The 23,566-nt window shown below is 43.9% G+C and overlaps 1 protein-coding gene across 2 annotated transcripts in view; it reads right to left on the bottom strand.

Annotated features, from left to right (window-relative positions):
* SYN3 (synapsin III) overlaps nt 1-23,566 on the bottom strand; it is a gene marked incomplete at both ends in the record, with an annotated part of 163,734 nt that overhangs the window by 124,194 nt on the left and 15,974 nt on the right. For both annotated transcript variants that reach the window (XM_084206630.1, XM_084206631.1), the window contains 3 exons: nt 799-888; nt 6,666-6,822; nt 18,209-18,300. In XM_084206630.1, coding sequence (XP_084062756.1) covers nt 799-888; nt 6,666-6,822; nt 18,209-18,300 — 339 coding nt within the window. The remainder of the gene's footprint in view (nt 1-798; nt 889-6,665; nt 6,823-18,208; nt 18,301-23,566) is intronic.

Raw genomic sequence — 23,566 nt, 5'->3', positions numbered from 1 at the left:
TAGGAAGAGCCAGTAATTCATGGATGTGAGTTGGGAGCAAAAACTCACAAAGGACTAGTCTTTCCTTTAACAGAGGGAAAACAAGAGCCATGACCAGCTGTAAACAAAGCCCCTCTCTTTGCCATGTTCTCCAGGACTAAAGGCACCTATGCAGATTTCTTTGGAAGGTGCCCTGAGAGTTTGGTACAGTGCCCAGCAGTCACACAGGGCACTGAGTGTTCAGCTGTTGACAGAAAGACCAGACCCCAAAGCAAAGAAAAACAAAGAAAACATGTGCACAGAAAACATGAGAAGCTGAAGCAAACTCTTTTAACAACTCCAAGTTACCCTGAGTACCTTCAGGCTGATAAATGTTTCATAGATGGTGAGCACGTGACAGACCAAGTGAACTAAGATTTTGAAGCAAACATCTCTTAGGACCCTTGTTCCAAATTGTCAGAATATTTTAAACAATTCCAGGAGTAGGGAAAATCCGCTTTATCTGAACAGAGTGATTCTTTGCTCTAAGGGATGAGCTTTTTGTTGACTGTGTTTTAAAATTGAATTCTGCTTTAGTTTTGAGTCTTTGAGCCTCTTTGTACATTTTTTCAGGGTCCTTATATAACCTAGGGGAGGGCTGGGCAAGAAAGGAAAGAGGTTCCCAAGCAGTGCCTTTTGCATAGCACTTTTAGCTAGTATTTTTCTGTAAGCAAAATGTAGACCCTTCCCAGCATTCCCACCACCATTTCCTGTGCCCAGCTTGCATCTGTTGTCTCCACCTCATCCATAGTGGCATCAGAAGAAAGCAAAGTTACTCACCATCTGCTTATGGCTTGGGAAGAATGATTGCTCCACCAGGGGGAACTTCTCAGGGCCCAGCGAGTTGAAGATTTTAATGAGCTGAGAGAACTTGGGGTGAGGGAGGGGGAACAAAAAACAGACACAGTGGATATCAGTGACTTGTTGTGCAAAAGGCAAATGCTTGCAAAATGTTCTGATAGTGGTGAAGGAGGTGAGAAAAACGTTATCATGTCTTTCCCACCTTGCTTTCTTGGCCTGAGAGCAGCAAGAAAATATAGTGCTGCTGTATTTATTCATGGCCAAGACAGCCTATGTACCCAAACCTTGGACTAAGGGAGCATAGAAGGAATTCAAGAGCCAGAAGGGAATCAGTTTGCATTGACTTACAGATCTAATCTCTCTAACAAGAGATTTGCATTCAAAATGCAGTTGGGGAGAGGAGACTTTCTTAGTAGAGGATAGAGCCAGGAAATCAGAGCCACCACTCCCATCAGAGACCAAATAAACCAAAGCTGTCCTTTGGATCTCTTCCTCCCAACCAAATCCAAGCAAGGTTCTTTGTGTTGGAGGGCGGGAGAGCTGCTAAGGGACAGTGATTACAAGAGGGTTTGAGTGTCAGACCAAGGGGTAGAGTCCTCTGTTAATCAGAACTGACATTTATTGTGAACCAAGGGCCCCCAACAGCCCTTCATGAATGATGAGAGAGAGGGGGTTCATCTGCCTGTGCCTGTCCCATCTACCATGAGGTCTGAGGGAGGCACCACTCTGTGAGGACAGTATCTAGAGAGCAGTACAACATCAATGGGGACAGCAGCCACTCCGCTATTTCACACACAAAAAAGAACATTTGTCATTGTCCCCACCCATCAGCATGAACTTCACCATCACCACCACTATCATCACCATTATAAATCCTTTTACCCTGCAGGGTTGTGCCCAACCAGACATAAAACTCCCCATGGTAGGACTGAGTTTTGATTTCTGTTCAGGTTCCAAAACCCCGACAGAAGTGTAACACATCACAGCAAATTCCTGCTCCACTTCAGCCATCTGTGAAGCAAGCAGACTCTTCTGTACATTGTCTGCAGCCTCCCTGTTCAATCCATCATTCATCACCCAGAGAAAAAATCAGAACTATAAGGGAGAAACTTAATAACCATGACAGAAAATGTTCCTGAAGTAGGGTTCGTATCCCAAAGAGAGTGAGCGTGATGCACATCCCAGAATCTCAGGAGGAGCTTAGACACAGCCCTGTTACCGCAGGGTGCTGAACTGGCACGACTGTTGGTGAAGTGGTTGGACTGGCAGCTGCATAAGAGAATAAAGTGTTTGGGGATTGGTTCCTGCTGAGCTGCTAGATAGGACTGAGTTCCCCATTGAACTTAATTTATAAACTCTGAGTTTATAAATTGAATTCAATTTCCAAGCCCCTCCCTATCAGGTAAAATCAAGTTATTTAATAAAGGTCTCCACCCTGAGCCAAGTAAGGACAGATTTTAAGTCTTTGCATGAGTTTCTCAACTTGCCCATCAAAGGTAGGGATGTATTAATCTTGAAGGAGATCCCTGTGTCACCTAAGGGAAGGAAACAGACATCTAGAGAAGAAGGGAAAGAAAAGAAAGCTCCCTTTCTCCACAATAGCACTAGCAGCTTAGTCTTGCATGTTCTGAGCACTTCTGGGCAACAGCTGGAGCCAGTAAATGCACCAAATCACAACACCAAGGTTACAGTGCAGCTAGAGAGAGATACTGAGGATGTTTTCTGCTGAGCAGCCCTGTTAAGGCTTCTCTCTCGGTTACTGGGCTAGTCTAAGGACTCTGAAAGAATTGCTACATAAGGAGTTGAAACTTAATTTGCTGGTGGAGAAGAACAACCCCTTTGAGAGTTAAATCTTGGCATGCAGTCACTGTGAAAAAAAATTAGGCTGCAAGGTGTGTGCCAGACCCAGGCCAAATGCTGAAGAGGCAGCTGCCAGCAGATTTGCAGACAAATGCAAAGAATCCTTTTCCTAATCTCGTAGTTCAAAACACAACATTTAAAGAAAATCCAGGAAACATCAAGAGGCAGCATATCCCATCACTAACACCACCGCCACCCTCACATGCATCAGAAGATAAGAGGGAAAACTCCCAAAGTAGAATAATTATTGTTGGCGAGGAGGGTATTGATGTTGTGGAGGGAGGACAGCTCGCTTCTCTCAACTACTTGCACTAGCCCTGCACATTCTAGAAAAGAAAAATAAAGCCCTGTTTTGACAAGCAAGGTGAGCAAACAGGGCTTAAAAGTTAAACACAATGAACCAGAGACAGAGAGAGAAGGAAAAACACTCTGGCTGAGAACAGCCCATGCCCCTTGCTGTGTGTGCATGCAGCCCTGGTGAACCATGGACATTGTGATGTTGAGGCAATGTAAAGTTATCCTGGGAAAACAGCTCAAAAAAAATAACTGGAACAACTGAGCAGCTGATAGACAATGTTCTGACTTGTTCCTTTTGAAGCATACAGCTCTTGGCTGTTGCTGAAATAGCGAGTGTTTCAGATGAGAGATTCAGACATCTGGGAGCCTCGTCACTGGGCCAAGCCTGCAAAAAGATCTGACTTTGGTATTGCCCCTCATGGGACAGTTCCCTCCCATTTTCTCTTTTTTTACCACTTAGGGACAGGATGTTGACAAAGAGACTCCCATGTTACGTGATGCAGCAGCCTCTGAGGTACCTGATAACAGAGCTCAAGTGACATCTCCCCATGCGGATGGGGACGAACGTTGCTGTCAGCAGCTCTGCTAGATATAACCACACCTTCCACATGCTGGCAGCAGTTCTGGTTTTCTGTCCTTCCACTGGTTTTAGTGAGATTGCATCCAGACCACAGATAACACGCGGGGGAAGGCAGAGTGGCACAGCCTGGTTTAAGGTACCTGGAACACGCAGGCAAGGGAAATGCCCTGGCCTGACTGTTTGGAGATCAGAGCTACATGCAAGGAGTCTTTGCAGAGAAATAAAAAGATCCATTCAGAGCATCTTAAGGCCTTTCACACGTTTTGGATGTGCCTAGGTCATCAGGAAGCGTATATCCCTTGGCAGCCAATAACAGTTTGGCCAGGAGTCCCTGGACTCAGGAGGGCACTGTCAGAAAAACTTCATGTTTTCTGCTGCCTTACAGATGCAAAAGTTGCTTTGCAATTACAGACATTACCTGCATGCAGTGTGAGTGCTACTCTGAGCATTCTTCCCACTGTATTTTGGACTGCAACTTAGAATTCTAACACACAAATCATTATTGGTTGTTGAAGCATTGTGCTTAGTGTGCTTGTAGTATTATTTCTCAATAGTTCTGGGATCATCTTAGATGTTTCTCTCAGAGTGTGAGAGTCCCTGAATACTTCTTTCTTTTCTCTCAGAAACATCTAATTCAAACTGTGCCTGTTTTAATCTTTGAAGAAGTTTTTGTATTGCAGAACTGGAAACCTGGCAAACGTCATTAAAAATGGGGCCGTGCGTTTGAGTAAACTCAAACCCAAACTCAGCTGATTGTAATTAAAGTTGCTGAGAATAAAACATGGTTGCAAACTGCCAAGGAAAAGCAGTCTCAATTTCATCCCCCTCCACAAAATCATAAACATTTCTATGAAATGGAACCATTTTTGGAGGAAATAAAAAATGAGAGTGAAAAGCACATTTCCCAGGGGTATTTAATTTCATTTCTTAATGCATCCCAACTGTTTTCTAGATCCAAAAAGTTTCCAGTAATCTTTGTTATGCAGATCCCTTATTTCAAGATGCCTGTTTTGCAATCAAAGTGGAACGTGCACCAAAATGTCCCTATCTCTCACTTCCCAGCTATCACAAAAACAAAATTTTTTGATTCTGCTGCCAGTGAAGCTTTTTGCCCTCAAATACCCCACTGCAATCTCTACATGACCTTAAATACTATCTGAACGTTGCCTATTCAGTGCAATCTTAGATTGCTGAGCACGTTACAATCACTGGTTTGGGGGTGATGTGTGTGCAGGGGCAGCAAGGAACGGAGGCATCCTGAAAACCTGTTTCAATTGTTTGCAAGTGGTTTCCTTGACTCCTCTGGGAAGGCTGTCTGTGCCAGCTGTATTCCCTGTGAGGAAAGCATGGCACAACCAGACCAGAGTAGCTAGAGCCAAGCTGCTGGCAGACCCAATTTCTCCCACACTGCCTTCCCAGCACTGCTTTTATTTTTTTTCCTTCCTTTTTTTAATGTGCTGTTTGTTTGTTTTCTTTTATTTTAAATGTCTAAAAATAGGCCTTTCACATCTTGAGGACCCTTCACACCATCAGAAACATAATTACAAGTCATGAGTTGCAAAGTGTCAACTAAGCCCTGACTGACTTGACCCCAAAATCAGATGGAATGGACCACATGACTGTCAGCAAAAGGCAGTGTAAATGTGGAGGCTTTTTGTCTGGTCATCAGAGCCAATGCACTTGTGTGTAGGACCAACTGTCAGAAACAGCGTGGAGGTGTGGTAGTGAGCCTGGAACTGAAAAATCAAATGGCAACTGAGGTCAAATGTACACCGACCACCTATATAGTGATGGCAAAATGAGATTGTTCTCACTACCCTGATTATTGCATGACAGCATTTTTGGAAAAGACAAGATCTTTCTTTTGGTCTCAACAAACCCCACAAATGTTGTAAAAGGGGTGAAAATTGAAAGGACTCTGTTTATTACACCGGTACCATTTTAGTAGGAAATTACTAAATCCAACACTACCCAATCATGGAAATAAAAGTCTGAGACCTCATCTGGGCTTGAGCTACAAACCAACACACTGAGGACCACTAGGATATTTATTTCAAGGAGAAAAACATCAATAAAACCACATTTAATTAGGTGATGAGGAAGAGAGCTATCATTTGCTATAAAAATTCCATCTCACCCCAACCTCTATCTGTTCAATGAGTACGGGAATTCCTGAAAATGCATCTAAAAGTTTTCCATGGTGTCATATTGGAAAGCCCCATCTCCTTCTCACATCCATATAGCTGTAGTTTGCTGCTTTAAAGAATGCAGGGAAATTTCCATTCTGGAAGCATCAGTGACCAGAGAAGACATTTTGGGATGAAACTGCTTGGAAAACCCATATGCCAATTCCAAAATGGTATCAGGACCTGACTTCCTCCTGCAGGTGCTGCCATGGCCAGACTTACTCTTGTGGCTCATGGCCAACTTATCTCTCCAACTCTCCTTCTTCTGCAGCTGCAGCTGCCTTGGAGCTGGTCATAGAAATGGTCTGGGGATTTGGGGCTGAGAAAATCCAATGATAATATTTTTCAAGGTTTTCTGAGATTCTCATGTGAACTTGACAAAACTTAAAGAATGGGTGAAGGGATCTTCCAGTGCAAAATATCAAAACACCGCCCTGCCCTCATCAGGACTGACCCAGCCTAAGTCTTTGCAAGGTGCACAGTGTTTCAGGTTCAATGAACCAACACTTTATGATAATACTGCATTTCATTCTGGGACTGTTGAGAAACTCTACATGTGTGGTGATTTGACCCTGACTGGACTGATTTTCTCTACCTCTTTCCATGTGGCTCTTTCCATGCCTTACAAGAAATCTAGGTGCTGCTGCACTGTCAGCTGTTGGTGATCCTTTTGAGTCTGGGACAAGGGAAACACCCTGCTCAGGTTGAAGAAATAGCATCTTGATACAACTGGAGGCTGATAAAGAAGTAGTGCTGGTAGGTTTTTTCCTCCAACAACTCCCACCTGGATTCCTAAGGTTGTTTAGATTTTCACCTAAAGAGACCAACTCCTTTGAAACTCCTGGAAGGCGAGCTGGGCTTTCTATCGGTGCCAGAGCTCTCCTGTGCAGTGCTGACATGCTGCAGAGTGGATCATCACTTACCACCCAGGGCTTGCTGCAGAAGTTGTAGATGGAGTAGAGGGAGTTGACCGTGTGGACGCCGCCGTACTGGAGGCCGATGATGAGGCTGCGGAAGTCTTCCCCCAGCGCCATGCTGTAGGCGTGCTGGCGGATCAGGACAAAATCCGGCTTGAAAGACCTGGAAGAGACGAGGAGAATGGTGTTTTACTTTCAAATGCTCCAGAAGCACTTCTGACCACTCCTTGTTTCTTTTCCATCCTTCCCCTTTCTTTTCACTAACATGTTTAGCTCTTCTCTTGGGCCTCTCGGGGCGTATTGCTTGTGTTCTAATGTAACAAACCCAACAAAACCCCCTAGCCATATTAAAAAAAAGGAAAAATCCAACATAGCTGCAAGTGTGAGAGCATAGAAACAGGCCAAGCAGATTTTCTGCAGTTTCCATGTCACTCAGGCATGCACAGGAACAAGCCACAAGCAGAGCCAAGGGTCATAAATTCACTGGTGGGGGGATTTCTCTTTTCTTTCTGAAGGCTCGGCCCTACTTGGCAAGCTCATTGCAATGTGCAACGCAGATGAGGAAGCAAGTTTGTTTCCTGACGATTGAGCTCCGTACTGAAGCAATGCCCAGTGGGTGGGAAGATCATAAGGGATTTCAAAAAGCTCTCGTACACATCCATACATTGACCCACATCCCCCCTTTAATCGGTGTACTACATACGCAGCACATCCCAGGCTCTTACGGCTGTGAGTCAACAAGTGAAGGGCAGGCATGGCAACGTAATTAATCAAATGAGCAGAGCCCCTCATACGCTGCTGTGACTCATGGCACGGACTTCCAGAATATTATTTAGCAAGAGTGGAGCTTGGACTCCTATGGTTCAACAGCAGCAGCAGCCCTCAGCTAATGCACAGAAAAGTGAGGCCCTTTCTAGGTAAGCCAACAGGCAATGGATTATCTTTCAAGCAGCCAGATTTTATTCCTTGCTGACACTCTGTCTTCAAAGCCATTCAAAAATATCTGGAAACGGCAGCTGGAAAGAAATGGTTCCCAAAATGGAGCTCAGCAGTTCATTCTCGAAGGAAGGGGCTTTTCCACGGAAAGAAGGGATTATTTTACAAGTTAACAGAGGTTGCATCAAGGACATTGAAAAATTTCCATGCTGTATTAAAGATTTTCAGAGAAATGAGCTCTGTAACCAGGTCCCATTACCTCACTACCCTCAAACTTTTTCCTTGCTAAGAGACTATAATTTCTATCCTTTGGATGTATAAACTGGAAATACTTTGGGTTTATAGCCCCTATTTATATTTCCATCATTCTGGCAGGGAAATGAGAGATGGTGACTCTGGGCCAGATTGTGGCAACAAACGCTGTACACAAACCCCAGCACAGCTTTGTTGTTTTAAAGCTGTTCATTTTGTTTGTTGACCTTGGACTTTTGTTATCACCCGCCTGTGACACGGTGAGGAGCATGCTCAGCTTTTGTGATGCAAGAGGCCAAGCTGTAGAAATGTTGTGATTCCCTCCCATGGAGTTTTTTTAAACCCAGGCATGTTCCCTAATGTACTTGGCACCAAAGGTGGTGCTTTCCTCCAGCAGCGAGATGCATAATGAGCACCACGAGGGCTGTGCTATCGCTGTGCAGCTGATTTATGGACCTCCCTGGTACCAATGGGCATGAGGCAAGTGGTGACCCCTGCTGAGACACAGCAAGTGAATACAAGTCTTGGAAAGTCTGAGCTGCTCCATTCTGCCGGACTTGCTGTGTAGAAAGCACCCTGGAGGTCCCCAAGAAGGATTAACCACCTACTTAGGACCAGGGCTCGGTATCTGCGCTGCGTTACTGAACAGCTGTGGTGCCTGGAGAGGCAGGAGCTCTGCGCATGTCTCTCTTCATCCAGCTCTCTGAGAGGGGCAGGACACAGAGTGGCTGGGAAACTGCCTTCATTGGCTTTACTTTTGCCAGCTAAAAGCTCAGGAAAAAAGCTCTTGTCTTTTCAGATCCTGGCAAAGAAAGAGTTTCTCCACTTAGACGACGGACACAAGAATACGGAATTAATGTAGAAAAGCCTATTCTCAAACGCTGTGTCCTGTAGGAAGGCAGGGCACTCATGCAGCAGCTGAGGAGTGAATCTCTAAAGCGAAGGTGGACACTGAATCCCTGTTTTGAGCTGTGGAACAATGTGAATGTTCCCATGGATACTGAGAACAAGGCAGTGGAGTGCCAGGCCTGGGACTAGCTGAGAATAAACATCAGCTGAAGAGCACCAGAGCCTGTATGGAGAAACGGAGACCAGCGGCAAAATGAATAACAATCAATAGCATTTCTGTGCAGAAAGCAGCTCCCCAGCCTGCTCTGTGGTAGAGAAGATAATTCCTGCTGGGAGGTTTCATCCCTTAAAGAGATCTCCTATTTCTTATTTCTGCATATAGCCATAACTCTGACTTGCTTCCTGGTCCTTCAGCTTTTCCCACTGAAGCACAAAGGGATTCGAGGGCATGAAGAAAGAACCCAGAAGAATACTCTATCTGCATCAGAAAGAGTGCGATCAACGCATCAGATTGTCTCCCTGTGCTGGGCACTGGTGAGGCCACACCTCAAATTCTGTGTTCAGTGTTGGGTCCCTCACTGAAAGAAAGACATGAGGGGCTGGAACGTGTTGTAGTGAGGTGGGGATTGGCCTCTTCTCCCAGGTAACAAGGTATAGGACAAGAGGGCCTCAGGTAGAGGAAGAACAATGGCTTCAGGTTGTGCCAGGAGAGCTTTAGTGGATATCAGGAAAAATTTCTTCATGGAAAGGGTTATCAAACATTGAGACAGTCTGCCCAGGTAAGTAGTTGAGTCACCAGCCCTTGAATGTTCAAAGGGCGTGTGGATATGGCACTTAGGGGTGTGATTTAGTGCTGAAAATGGCAGTGCTCATTAACGGTGGATCAATGCTCTTAGAGGTCTTTCCCAAACAACTCTGTGATTGTCAAAATACTTCTGTATGACCCCTTCTGCTGTGTATAATCATGTGCAGCCAAAGGGTGCTTTATGTTTCAGCACCATGATGGGTGAGAAAGCTTTTTCCTGGTCTTGTTGGAGAAGGATGGGGTCTCCTGCTCTCTTTTTAGAAGACTGACAGTCTTACAAGACAATTTGCCCTTTGTGTCAATAGAAAAAGATCTTCCCAGGACACTGAAGACAACATCCTCACTTCAGGTTCTGGCTACCCTCCATTATTCTAGGAAACTTCATTCAGCTTTCAGATACTTCCCAGGGATCAAGACACTCTGACTAAATTCCCTTCCAAAGCCTTTCCTATCTGGCATGACAAAGAGAAGAAGAGAACCGTATAATTTAGCAAAATGATATAACAAGTTTTTCATTACTGGCAATTAATGAAGCCTTCAGGGAAGCGTCTGAGGCACAAGTCCAAGCCATAAGAAGCTGCAACTTTTGCCCAAGAAGTGCAAAAAATCCCTCCAAATATGCAGTGCCTCAGGTGTCTGACACCTAATAGAAAATGGCATTTACAAATTCCTGTTTGTGTGTTGCTTTGGTGTTAATAACATTGTTATTAAATTACTGAAAATTAATATGAAATCAGTGACATTTTCCCCTATCTCAGTGTTAGATTTAACATTCTGTTTGATGCTTTAGTAAAGTGGAAAATATGCTACGAAAAAAGTCATTTCAGTCAAAACCTCGTGTCATATTTTCTACAGAAAGAAATAAACCCTGCTGAAGTTATACAAAGAAAGAACAAATGTGACTGCTCATATAAATAACACAGAGCTGGTTTTAGAAAAAAAAGAAAGCAACAAAGAATAAAGAATAATCTCTCCTTACTAGGCTGGAGGAGAGAAGCAGGGTTTTTTTTAACATTATAATAGAGAATAGCTGAGTAAAAAACATGGGAGGCATGGGAGATTAGTGCAGCAAAAGCATCAGGCACCAGGAATCCCAGTTGCAGTAGGACCAATACCACTGTAGGCAGATGAGGACAGCCTGGAAGATGTTCTGATTTGCTTCTCAGCCACAGGTCAATGCTCAGCTAACCAGTAAATCATGTCACACACTCTCTGAACTGTACTTTGGCAGTCTCAATAGTCTGCCACATATTTTACCTCTAAACTGATTGACATTGACAAGGAAAAGCATGTGGACTCAGACAAAGCCTGAAAGTAGTAACAACCACACCTGCCAACACCAACTTGCCTTCAAAATGCTTGTGATCCTAAGCTTTTACAGAAGGTGATCCAAATACTTTCCAACATCACAGAATAAAGTCATGGAGTAATTTAGGTTGTAGAGGATCTTTGGAAATCATCTGTCCCAACACCATGCTCATTGCAGGGCTAACTCTGAGGTGACATTAGGATGATTACCATTCTCTGGGAGAAGCCTTTGTAAAACCCCATGTAGAAAGGAGACAAATTATGGCAGGATTGATAAAAGAAAAAATAGCTGATCAAGACTGAGACAATGTACAAAAGTTTTGAATAATTCTTGTATTTAATCCTGGATTAACTAATTATTGGGTGCTCTAGACCCTGGTGGCTTAATCCTTATTGGAAAGAATTACTGTAAATGCAAAAAGGGTCAGGGAGTAGTTTAGTGTTTAAATGCTCCCCACCCTGGTCTGCTCAGAGTGACTTTTTCTTTCTGGCAGCTGCCTGCATGCCAAATGTTTTCCTGATAACTGTCAGCATCCTGCCTGCACGTCGGCTGGGCGCCAGCTGCCAGGGAGGTGAGGGGGGACATTATTCATCTGGGACATCCGCAAACCCCAAGGGGAGAAGCAGGCCTCCAAGCAGCTGTTTAGCAGCAGAAGCTGAGGTGGAAGTAACTGAGAATAAATACATAAATCATCACACTCCACTGTGTCTTCTCTTTTGTACTTCCTGCTAAAAGAAAAATTTTTCAAAAAATTAAAAAAAAAAATGAGGACAGGAGCATGCAGGTGAAGAGAGGGGAGATATTAGTGAAAAAAACCAATGTTAGATCATCCCCCATATGGGAATAATTTCTCAGGTTATAAATGTTTACTAGAGGTGTTAAATTGCTTCATATGTACCTGCAGCTTGCCAGGGTGTATACCCTGTTAGACACCTCGCCCCAGCTCATTGTCTCTGCAGGGTATTTCAGTGAGGAAAGTGGTCATTTGGCACACTGGTCCCTTGCCTAAACTGAATTTTGAAAAGCTTGCAGGCTGTTACACAGACTTCTCCATTACCTTTATGGATTGCTATGCCATCGATTAAAAAAATATTGGCCAAATGTTTTTTGGTGTTAAATACATAGCACATATTGTACTCCACTGAGTGGCACTTTCTGCAAAACTTGGGAGAACCATTCCTTCAGCATATTTTTCCATCTGGCTGCTAGAAACCTAAACTTTCCCTATCAGTTTCTGCCATTTTTTCTCCTATTTTCAACTTTACAGAAAATTGCAGAAATTTGGTTTGGAAGCAGCAAAACAACCAACCAACCAACCAACCAACCAACCAACCAACCATGCCCCACCCCCAACCCCCGAAACAACAACAACTAGAAAAAGACATTTCATAAAAGACCCTAATTAGGGTCAAGAGTTAAAAAAACCCCAAAAGACAGGAATTCAACAATGGCTGGAGTTTGTCTTTGGCACAAGCTTCTCGGAAGATGAGAAGCTGGACAATGACCTACTGCCTACCAACACTTGTTACATCAGTGTCCACGAACAGCAGCTACTCCTATGACCTTCCCAGGCATTGTCCCTGCAGAAGAACTACAAGAAACCGTCAACTCTTGTCAACAAATTGTCCTGGAGAGACAAGGAAACATCCTTCTAGCAAAGTGCAACTGCTGTGTGGTGAGCAAGCATGGCCTCTGTCGGATAGAAAACCTCCATGTCCCTTTCAGGCAGCTGCTTCCCAATGGACCTTTGGGGTGAGTGAGCCTATAGGGATGGGAAAAGTGCAGTGGGGAGAGGACAGTGTCCTCACTGGGCTTTAAAGACTCTGGCATCCCGGAGCAGACAGAACTTTTTTAGTCAGACTACACGTCTCCTGGAGCCTGCAAGCTCTGCATAGCAGGGAAACACCTGTGAGTTGGCCAGCTCCTTCTCTACCTCTCCCATGCAAAATCTGCCTCCTGATGCTGTGACTGCACTGTAGTGAAAATATGCACAGTGTGAAAATATGCTTAAGGAAAAAAGCACTTTCAGGGATTTTGGGGCTGGCGATTCAACAGGCTGCTGTCCTGCTGTCACAGCACAGGGAATCGTAGAAGCACTGAATCAGCTGGAAGCAACAGGAATGGCAGTGTTAACTGCAGGAGTGAATGGGCTTGTGTGGACAAACCAGAGAATTCCCCGACCCCACCACGGCTGTGAGCAGCAGGGACACATCATCCCGGGGGAGCAGGGGACACACACCTTACACACACCTTACACACACCTTACACACACCTTACACACACGTTACACACACAGGCCACATCCAGGCAAGGCCTGTAGGGCCAAACATCATTCCATGGCAGAGATCCTCCCCACAGCAGGGCTTTGTCCTGGGTGCTGCTCCTCTTTCCTTTCCTGCCATTCATCTCCTGGTCCACCAGCTGCTGTCTGTGCTGTGGGGTTTTGTGGAGCCTGTGTGCCACACTCTAAGTGACATGGCCACCACTCTGATAGGTGCCATGCAAACATGAAAATGTGCTTTAGCTCCTGGGTGACTGGCTCCAATGGCAAAAGAGGAAGCTCTACAGGGAGACAGGAGATGAGAGCAGTCGGGTGCATGATTAATTTATATCCATAAAGGTCTGAAATGCTCCCAAAGACATTAGTATTCCCCAGGTAAAAGAGCTGTCCAGATTTTCAACATATCCCTGCCTTATATCTACTGGAATTAATAGCTGAAGTCTGTTGAAGCCCAACAGTCAAGCATTTAATTGAATACAGAACCTGAGATCATAGTTTGGGAGTCTAAATGTTGCTGTCAGAAACAGACACAGCCCAGATTTTCATTTCTACTTAGACACTTTTATAATATCATGAAAGCATAAATGCATCTCAGAGTGGGTGCAGTGCCAACACTGACAGCTTCTTTACACTGCCAAACTATTGATATGAAGGGCCCTTCAGAGGAATGTGAAAATAAAAATCCCCTTCCTGACATCTAACCCCAGTAAAAGTGACACAGTCCAAGAGCTTTCTAGAGTAAATTAGATTCCAGATGGTTCACTCTGTCTCTTTCTGTTTGTGTGGGTAGACCTGTCCAAAAGGAGGCTGTGTATGCACTGGGAGGAAGATGAAGAATCCACCCAAGTGTTTTAAAAATAGGCATAAGCCCACACTTGTTTTTACACACTCTTTAGTACTCCACCAGTACTTTGCACCCAGAAATGATTCCCTATCTCTGTTGTGAGAGTTGCTATGTCTACATTGGTGAGGGATCCTTTGGGATGAATAAACACTACCTCCTGCTTCCCATATTTAATTTTTCAATAGGGAAGGTCTGCTGCCAATTTTTTCCAGATAAGTGCTGGGGTAACAAGACCAATGTGTGGGAGATTCCCCACCCCACCAGTCCTGGCTGAACCCAGCACTGCTCCTGGTGTCCAGCTCAACCCACCAGTGTCCTCAGTCAGGGCAAGGCTTACAGGGCACTGACACAGAGAAGTGCCTGCCAGAGGCTGCACAAGATGCTTCATGGCCAGCCCTCTGAAGGAAATGTGCTGAACAGGCTGATGGAGTCCCCACAAACCATGGTGGAACTGGCACAGAAAACACAGATGCAGTTTTTTAGATTTGTTAGATGATAGCCTCTGCCTCCAGCAGCACATTTTACTGACACTATCTCAAATCCTCCGCCCCCTCCTACAGATGTGCAGAATGTAGTAGCTAAAAAAGAGAAGCTGGAGACCCAGAACATTGTTACTGTAAAATTAAATTCTTGGAGCCACTCTTGTTTTAAAACTCAGGCAAGCAAAGCAATGTCTGGCTCCAGTTAGACTGTTTGCTAACTTAACTTGTAGCTACTTATTTCAAGATGCTCAGGCTAGGAGTTGTATATGTCCATGTCTTTGCTTTGTGTAATTGCCAATAATATTTCTAAAGCATCTTTTTTTTAAATTGTCCTGAGGCAAAAGTGGTAAATGGAAGGCTTTAAGGACTGTTACACCTTCTTGCTAGGGGATTTATCTTCCTGGTAAAAGAACCATAATTTTTTCCTGGTGCAGTTCAAATTAGTTGACATGGGGTGTGAAAGAATGCCTTAACTTAAATGTGTCAGAAAATACCAAGTGATCAGCAGAAAAAAACTTTGGTTGAAACTTTGCTTTACAGGTGCTATATGGTATTTCCAGTTTAAAGAAAGAACTAGGAGACCTGCTCCAAAATAACAGAATTTAATAGGCTAATAAATTGTTAGATAGCTTATCAGAAAACGTAATGTCAAATTGGAGAGGGCAGCCCAGTGGTTGCTTAATACGAAGATGAATATGAATATTAATTGTTTCTCTTTAGAAATTTATTATTTCAGTGACTTTAATCCACTGGTCTGTAGTATATTCACTGTCTTTCCCTTAACCTGCTACATTCTATTGCTCTCCCTTTGAAAAGGAATGTGAAGCAGGCAGGGCTCCTGCAGGGTGGAATCCCAAATGTGGCTGTTAGCAAGATGGTGTTGTATTTATCTCCTTATAAATTGTCAGCGGGATTTCCATTACTCCAGGTATTCAAAAAATGTGATGAGTATTATATTTCATCATCTAGAAGCATTCTGACTTTTGACTGAATGTTTTGCTCAATAATTAACAGAAGCCAAATAAGTGATGGAAAAAAGATGACAGCAGCAGCAGGGTTGGGGCACACATATGAGTTGAAGGTGTCTCCCTGTGGCTGGGCTCTCTGAAAGGTGTCTGTAGCCAGGTAGGACATGGCTGTGGATGGGACTGTGGGACTTGAAGGAAGTGGGAAGGAGCTGTACCCATGTGGATGGGTTAAGGTGCCTCTACGCAGCTCAGTTCCACAATTTGCTTTCTAAAGTGAATTTTAAGTTCTATACCTTCTAAAGTATTGCTGGGAGTGGCTGGGGAAGTTGGCTGACCTGAGCTCTTAAACTTACTGAGCTGGGCACAACACAGGCATAACAGCACAGGCTGTAAACAAGTATTTGCTGGTTGCAAGGATTATGGCATGTAGCATATGTTATATAAATTGCATATCCAGACAAGTATATATTTACCAAGTCTGCTTCCCACAATGCAAATGTGTCCTTAAACATGCAGGAATGAAAACAAAACAAAACAAAACCCTCCTGAGCTAATGCCATTCAAAACCCCACGTAATTCACATATAAATATCCATGCAAAAATGGTAGCTGGAATACCTGTGTGTTCACTGTGAGCAGAAACATGAACACCATGCCCCAGACAGTTTTGTAAAATAAATTTTGTCTTCAGTTTCAGTTTAATAGCTCAAGATCTTTCTGCCAGATGTATGACTGGCTTTGGGAGGAAAGACACAGGAAGGAAAATGAAGATGTGATCAACCTAGGAAATGGTTCTTGGGAAACCTTCCAGGACCATGAGCAAGCGAACACAGGAGTGCATTAGCACTGCACACTGTCTGATGAGCGCTCCAGCGGCTGGTTCATGGGACATAATGCTTTGTTTCACTCAGAAACAGACAGGGAGAAAGCAAATGCATGTAACAGACACAGCTTTAAAGGTTTTTAGCAGAGCCTCATGAAATTTTACCAGAGAACAAATGGAGACTTGTGGATGTACTAAGAGAGATGTCAAGACCCGAAATTAATTGATGGACCACAGTCATAGCTAATTGACAGTGACATGTTTTGCTTTGCACTGTTTGGACTGGAAATGAGATTTTGAGACATTAAACTGAGGCCAGCATGCTCAAAATTACAGTTTTTCAGCTGTTCTAATAATCCCTTTCAAAAACATCACTGCATGCTACATTATGTGTCTCTACCTCTAACTTCGAACTAGTTGCAAACAGACAAAAGCATCGATTAAATATGTCAACAGTATTAAACTCAAAGATCCTGAATACACCAAAAAGTGCAAAGGAACTGTACAAAAAGAAGCAAGGTGTCTAAAAAAATTAATTTGGAAAACCAGTGAGATTTCAACACAAACAGAAAAAAGCTACTGTATCAAAGATGAAATGTAGAGTTGTATATGCATATGTGACACTATTCTTTATATAGAACTTGTAAAGATGCATCTAACATTAGCTCCAAATTGCTGTCATTGAAAGAAGGGGAGTAATGCTTTTGGGAAGTGAATTGGATGTGTGATTGGAGAAGCATTGCTTGGGAAAAGAGTCTTCTTGCAATGACTGCAATTAGGAAGTAATGCTAGTAGGACAGAAATCCCCACCAAACAGAGATAGGTATTACCTCTCAGATATACCACAGGGCAATGCCAGAGCGCTGGGAATCTCCCATAAAGAAAACAGTGGTATTTCAGGAGCAAATCAGGCTATAAGCATCAGGATCTTGCAATTACAGAATAGTTTGCATTGGAAGTTCATCCAGTTCCAATCCCCTTGCCATGAGCAGGGACATCTTCCACTGGACACGGTTCCTCAAAGCACCATCCAGAACTGAGCACTGCCAGGCATGGGCATCCACACCTTCTCCAGGCAGTCTGTGCCATGCCTCACCACCCCCACAGTAAAGGATGCTTTCCTGGGTATATAGCCCAAATCCACCCCTATTCAGTTTGATAACCTATCACTACACCACATGTCCTTGAAAAACTCCAATGCAGTACCCTTTAGGTACTTCAGGTCCCATAAGGTCTCTCCTTCTCATCTCTAGGCTGAACAACCCCAGCTCTCAGCCTGTCTTTACAGGAGAGGTGTTTCAACCTCCTGATGGTTTTCAAGGCCCTCCTTTGGACTTGCTCTAAGAGCTCCATGTCCTTCTTACCTTGGGTGCCCCAGAGCTGGATGCAGTGCTTCAGGTGGGGGGTCACCAGGACAGGGCAGATGGGCAGAATCCCTTCCCTCACCCTGCTGGCCACACTTCTTTGGAGGCAGCCCAGGATGAAGTTGCCTTTCAGGGCTGTGAGAGCACACTGCTGGCTTATGTCAAGCTTCTCATCCTCCAACACCCTCAAGTCCTTCTTCTTGGGGCTGCTCTTGATCTGGTCATCTGGGCTTAGTGGCTATTGCAAGGGCAGTCCACTGGGCCCAAGACAGGTAGACTAAAGAATTAGAGCCACTCTTTAAAATGAGGGTTAGTTGACAGAGAAGGAGAGAAAAATCAAGGGGGAAGAAGATCTGTTGTCCCTTTTATTGGGAGTCTGGAGGCTAAAAAGAACCTGAGAAGGAGGCATTTGCTGTTGTATGAAGGGTCTGGACCAGAAACAATGACTGTATGGCATAATGTGCCCCTGAGACCTGATACAAACCCACCAGAGTCAGGCCAGTCTTTTCACCACTTCCAAGAATCCTTGAAGCTTCCAGGATTGTGCTGCCCTGATTCACATATTTGTCACCCTGTGAGGCCAACCTGCTTGCCCCAACATTGATCCACAAAGCCCAGTTTCCAAGGTGCTCCTCACCTGACCACCTTGGTGCCGTTCCTCATGACCTGCATGTCCACTGTGCAGCCACCCAGGACGTAAGCAGCCAGGTTCAGCTCGGAGAACTCAGCCTGGAATGGAGCAAAAGGACAAAATGTTACTCAAGGGTGGCAGAAACACAAACACACAGACACAGACGCAGAATTTTCTTTGTCTGGAATGTGCCTTTCCTTCTTTTTTTTAATTTTTTTTAAATTTTTTTTTTCTCTGAGGCAACTGGAGATCCAATTATAGCTGGTTTGCCCTCAGAGACTGCAGAAGTATTTATGGCTCCCACACTTGGAGTGTAAAAGTACACAGGATTAGACTTATTGCAGTAATAAGTACTGAAGGAATTAAGAATGAGCAGGCTGAAAAATGCACACAGGAAAGAATAATAAAAATAATAGCAATAATAATAAAAAGATGTAAGCTCATTTGAATTCAAATTCCAAGTTTCCACTTGGAGACATCCATTTAGAGTTATGTCTGTGTTGGCTGCTGTGCCATTGGCCAGCTATAAATAATGCAAAAGATTTAAACTTTTTTAAACCTCATTATGTTGCAGGAAGGTGATAAGCAAAGGTCACCTGATCTGATTTGCTTACTAAGATTTTTACTATTAAAGAGTTTGCAAAGCTGGGTAAGTTATTAAGAGAGCTGCTCAATCATTAAAACACTTTGTATTTTAAAAGGGGCATGACTTGCAAGGCTGGAAAGGTTGGCAAGGGATATTTCAGCCATGGGGAGCAAAAGATACAGGGGTGATTATGACAAATGTAAATAAACAGGTTTCATTTTTTGAGGCAGAAAATTTAGTCTTCTCCCTTTGAGCATTTTTTTGCCCCTTCCTTTTAAGGCATTTTTTCAGACTTAGTATGATGAAGACTGGGCAGCAGTAGAATCATCTTATAACCAGTAGCTGTCTAATACCAGAACACTCGGATGGCGCTGCTAATACTTATGATTTTATTGAGATCCTAGTGCTGTTTAATGTTCTTCTGCTACTTCTATTCATTGGAACCAAAAGATAGTGCCAGGAACAACTTTTATGCATTAAAAAAAAAGTAAAAAAAAAAAAAAAATTGTGTTTTGTCCTCATGAACTCATGGAAAAAACTTGCCAATGGAGAACTGGTGCACCTGTAATGGCTTAAAGGCCAGACGACAAATGAAAAAATAATTTCCAACTTTCCTTTTAAAATCCATGTAATTTTAAAGCAATGGCTGTGGACTGGTGACCCGATGATGTAATGAGATTTCATGTCTGCAGCTCGGCGTAAACTTTTTAAAGCAACACCCTTACATGATCTTACGTCATTGTAGCTCCCAATTACAATGAAAAGAGTGGGAAAATTCCTACCGCCAAGAAATAAATTCTGCTGCAAATTCACACACACACACACACACACACACACGCTCACAGGGAGGGATTGGCAGTGGTTCAGGGCACTGCCTGGGTTTTACTCATGAGAGATTGCGCTGTACTGCCTTGGCCACAGCCACGCTTCTTCAGCGACCCTGTCAGATCAGAGATGAGCAGACATGCACCCCTGAAAGGCACCTGCCTTTTGTACACTTGAAAAATCTCGGGAGACCCAGGGAGAGAGGAGTCCGCCTTGGACAAACCCAGTAAGATCAGATGCTTTGGGCACCATCAGCGATCTCCCCAGTGGGTCATGGCAAGCTTGCTAGTTTTCACATTAGCTCCAGAGGCTCTGTGGACTGGGGAGATGAAAGGATGCTTTTTCCACCCCTGTGTCTCCATACGCCTCAGAGATGTCCCACTCTGAAAGCAGAGTGTTGTCAAGCTGGACCTCCAGCTTCTGTTGCTGAGGAATGCATCATCTGATGTGAGCACCGGTGCAAGAAAGGGAAGTCTTAGGTCTGTGTTTTCGTGCTTTTTATGCTTTTCTTCCAAAGTTCTTTTCCATAGTGGTTTGTAGTAAAGTGCTTAACACTCCTCTTTGCTGGGGGTGAAAATGGGCAGTCTTCATTCGATGAGGGGCACTTGCAGTCTGGCTAAGTTGGTCTGACAGGCGTTTCCCTGAGGCAGTCAGGACAAACAAAGCTGAGCTCAGACACCTGACCTGCAAACAGGCCTGAGAACCCCCCGAGCTGGTGAGTACTTCATGCCAAACTGCCAGGACCAATTTCAGGCCCTGCTCATGTCAAGAGCCAGAAGAAAAGGAGAAATCCCCTTTGGCAACCATTGTCCAGGGAACACTGGCAAGGAGAGAGAAGAGTAGAGAGGGTCTGGGGGATTCAGCTATCTCACTCCCAAAACGTCCAGATCCACAATCAGAGCTGAGGGACAATCCTGACCTTTGCCTGGCATTCACTTCTGCTCCAACAGACAAAGTTAAGGAATGCTGCTCCTTTCATGTAGCTGCTTTGTTCCATCCAACAGGCCGCTGCTAGCTGGCTGTTGGAAGAGGGCTAAAACCTTCAGTCAGCAGAAATTGTTTCCTGTTGATTTTCCAGTGCTCCCTGTATTTTTAACTTTGTGGGTTTTGCAGCCCGATGACTTCCCTTGGCTGGGATTTCAGCTCTGAGATCATCTCCAGCCTGAGTTTACCTTGCAGACAAAGAGGTCTTTGACAGCAGCCCATGCAGATAGAGTGACAGGTAACTATGCATAAAACAGGAGAGCCCAGCTCTCTGTGGCCTTGCAGAGTCATTTGCATCAGGAATCATGGAACAGAAGAAGGCATTGCATTAGCCTGATGGTGTTTTATACTTTGCAGCAGGGCCAGTGGCTGCAAAAACATTCAGGGCAGGAGCAAACCATGTGTGACAAATGTGACACAACCTTTCTTGAAGAATAAAGCAATAAGACTGTGGAAGTAGAAATATTTCATACCTCTGTGAGGCTCAGATGTGGGAAGATGCCCACGGCTACTTTGATCACAGTTTTGTCAAAAATGCCTCCTTCAGGTATTAAGAATTGGAAGACTCTCCAAATCATTTGGACTAAACCTTAAGGTTCTGTCAGTTTCCATCAGTGTCCTCTGTGTGCTGGAGATCTTTTTGGTGAGCTATTTTAGAGTGTCTGCTTCTGTTTCCTGATATTAAAACAGGAAGATATTGTCATTTTCAATCATGCAATAGTAGAAATGCCTGGCTTGGTAGCTATGCCTGTTAGTGATTTAGGGGAAGCACATGTTCAAGGTGTATTTTAAGCATTTTTCACAGAACAACAGAAAGTTGTGTTGGAAGGACTTCAAGACATCACATAGTCTTTCTCTCTTTCCCAAGGCATGACCAGCTCTGCCTCTGCCATTGTGTGCAGACACTATATAACCTCCTTCTATCTTCCATAGATAAGGAACCTCCTCAGGCAGTCTGTACCTTAACAACAATGGAAAATTTTCTCAAAGCCCAATCTAAATCTCTCCCCTTACTTTTTAAGGCAGCATTTTTGTGTCCATTACTTCTTTCTGCAGAAACTGAAGACTTATTCCTCAAAGACTTGTCTTTCCTTTCCTTTTTTTTTTTTTTTTTTTTTTTTTAAGACAAAAGTAGTCCCATTCTTGTAAGATTTTCTTGTAGGTGATGTTTTTCAGTGAATTGATCAGTGTTGTTGTTGTCGCAGGGATTCTCTCTGGCAAGTCCACAACTTCCTCCATATGTAAAATTGCCAACCATATGCTCGAGTGTGGATTTGTCATACATGCAGCAGTGTGACTATCTTTTAAATCATATTCTGGCTGAGATCCACTGTAATCCTTGCACTGCTTTGTCTGGCCTGCTGACTAGCCCGGTCCGTGCCATGGCTTAGGCACTTGGGATGAGGAATTGCTGCTGTATAATCAAATCTCATGCATTCCTCTGCGGATTTTATGCCTTATTTTTTGGTGGATCTTCCAATATGTACAAGGAAAGGCCCACATCAGGCTGCATGCCTAAAGCAGCACATTTCACTACAACCATTACAAGCATCTCAAGGGGAGAGTAAGCAATCCCTGAATCCTGCACAGGCAGAAAGGTGGGCAGATAGTTTGGATGCCTATGGGATGAGGGCTGAGGCTATGCAGGCACGCAGAATTAGAGATTACACGTCCTGATTCCCCATGTATTTTCCTGAGACATTTTCTCTTGGGCAGGCACCTGCTCCCCACCTTTCCCCAGTACTAGGATTGCTCTCTGTGAGGAAAGAATGGAGAGAGTCCATCTGTGATGTGAGTACTGCTTTATGGCTCCAAGAGCAGCTTCCTCAAGTGCTCTTTACATGTCCTGAAGCTGGGATGCATTCTGCTAGGCTAGAGACAATGCTGGTGCTGAAGGTCCACATGCCTTCACCTGTGAGAACACCTCTTGGTGCATCAGCTCTGATGGCATTCAGAATTTTCTCTTGAGTTTTCATTTCAGAAGTTATGTGACTACCTGAAAATTTGAGGTTTAGAAAAAGCACATTTCTAAATATTTTGGTCTCAGGAAATGGCTCAAAACCATGAACTCTGTAAACTTCCAAAAGCCAATGAAAATTAAAAAAAAAAAAAAGAAGATAGTATTCATTTAAGAAAATAATGATTTTAGAGTAATTCTTGCTCGTTCTCCCTTTATTCATGGTTTCTGAATGCTTGCATGTGGCAAGCTATGAGAACTCTGTTGCTGTTCTTGAACTGCTTTCTGGCATTCAGCTGGGAAAAAAACCAAACCCTAAACATATAATGAATAAAAATTATACTGTTGTTTGACAAGAGGCTAGTTTTCCTTTCATCACACACAGACCTGTCAGACTACCTTTTGAAAGGACCATTTTACACCACTCATGAAAATACCTCTTTGGGGCGGGAAGTACAATGGAGCTGGAATTCATGATTTGTATTACAATTATCTTCTCTGACTGCCAAGTACAACTTTTTTCCTGACAATGCTGCCAATGGAGTCATAATCTATACCACAAGACTTTTCCAGAAGCGTGTACATAGGAGTTCACTGAATAATCATTCCCTGAAAATAAACTGAACAGTGGGAACAAGTGAATGAGCTGTACAAGAAAAATGCGTGTCAGACGGACAGACCGACCCACCTCGTCACAGCAGGGACATGGTGGGAAGGAGAAGGGCGAACAAACATCAGGGATAAAAATGTAGGTGGACCTTTGGGCTTCATGAGCCCCCTTTCACACTTTTCACTGGGGATATATGGCCATGAGGCATTCCCCTGGAGCAAGGGGCATGTTTCATGCCCAAGGAGACCCCACACGAGGTATGTAATGATCCAAATGGAAAACCTCAGAAATCCTTAGAGCACACAAGGTTTAGTTTCCTCTGGGCCAGCACAGAGAGGGTGGGGAAGGAGGTGCTGAATTAGTTTCTCTCTAATGAAGAAAAACATCTGACACAGCATGAGG

The sequence above is a fragment of the Fringilla coelebs genome (genome assembly GCF_963513975.1).
Source record: "Fringilla coelebs genome assembly, chromosome: 5".
Lineage (NCBI taxonomy): Eukaryota > Metazoa > Chordata > Aves > Passeriformes > Fringillidae > Fringilla > Fringilla coelebs.
Note: the sequence above shows the minus strand (reverse complement) of the source record. Positions and strands in the feature narration are given on the sequence as shown.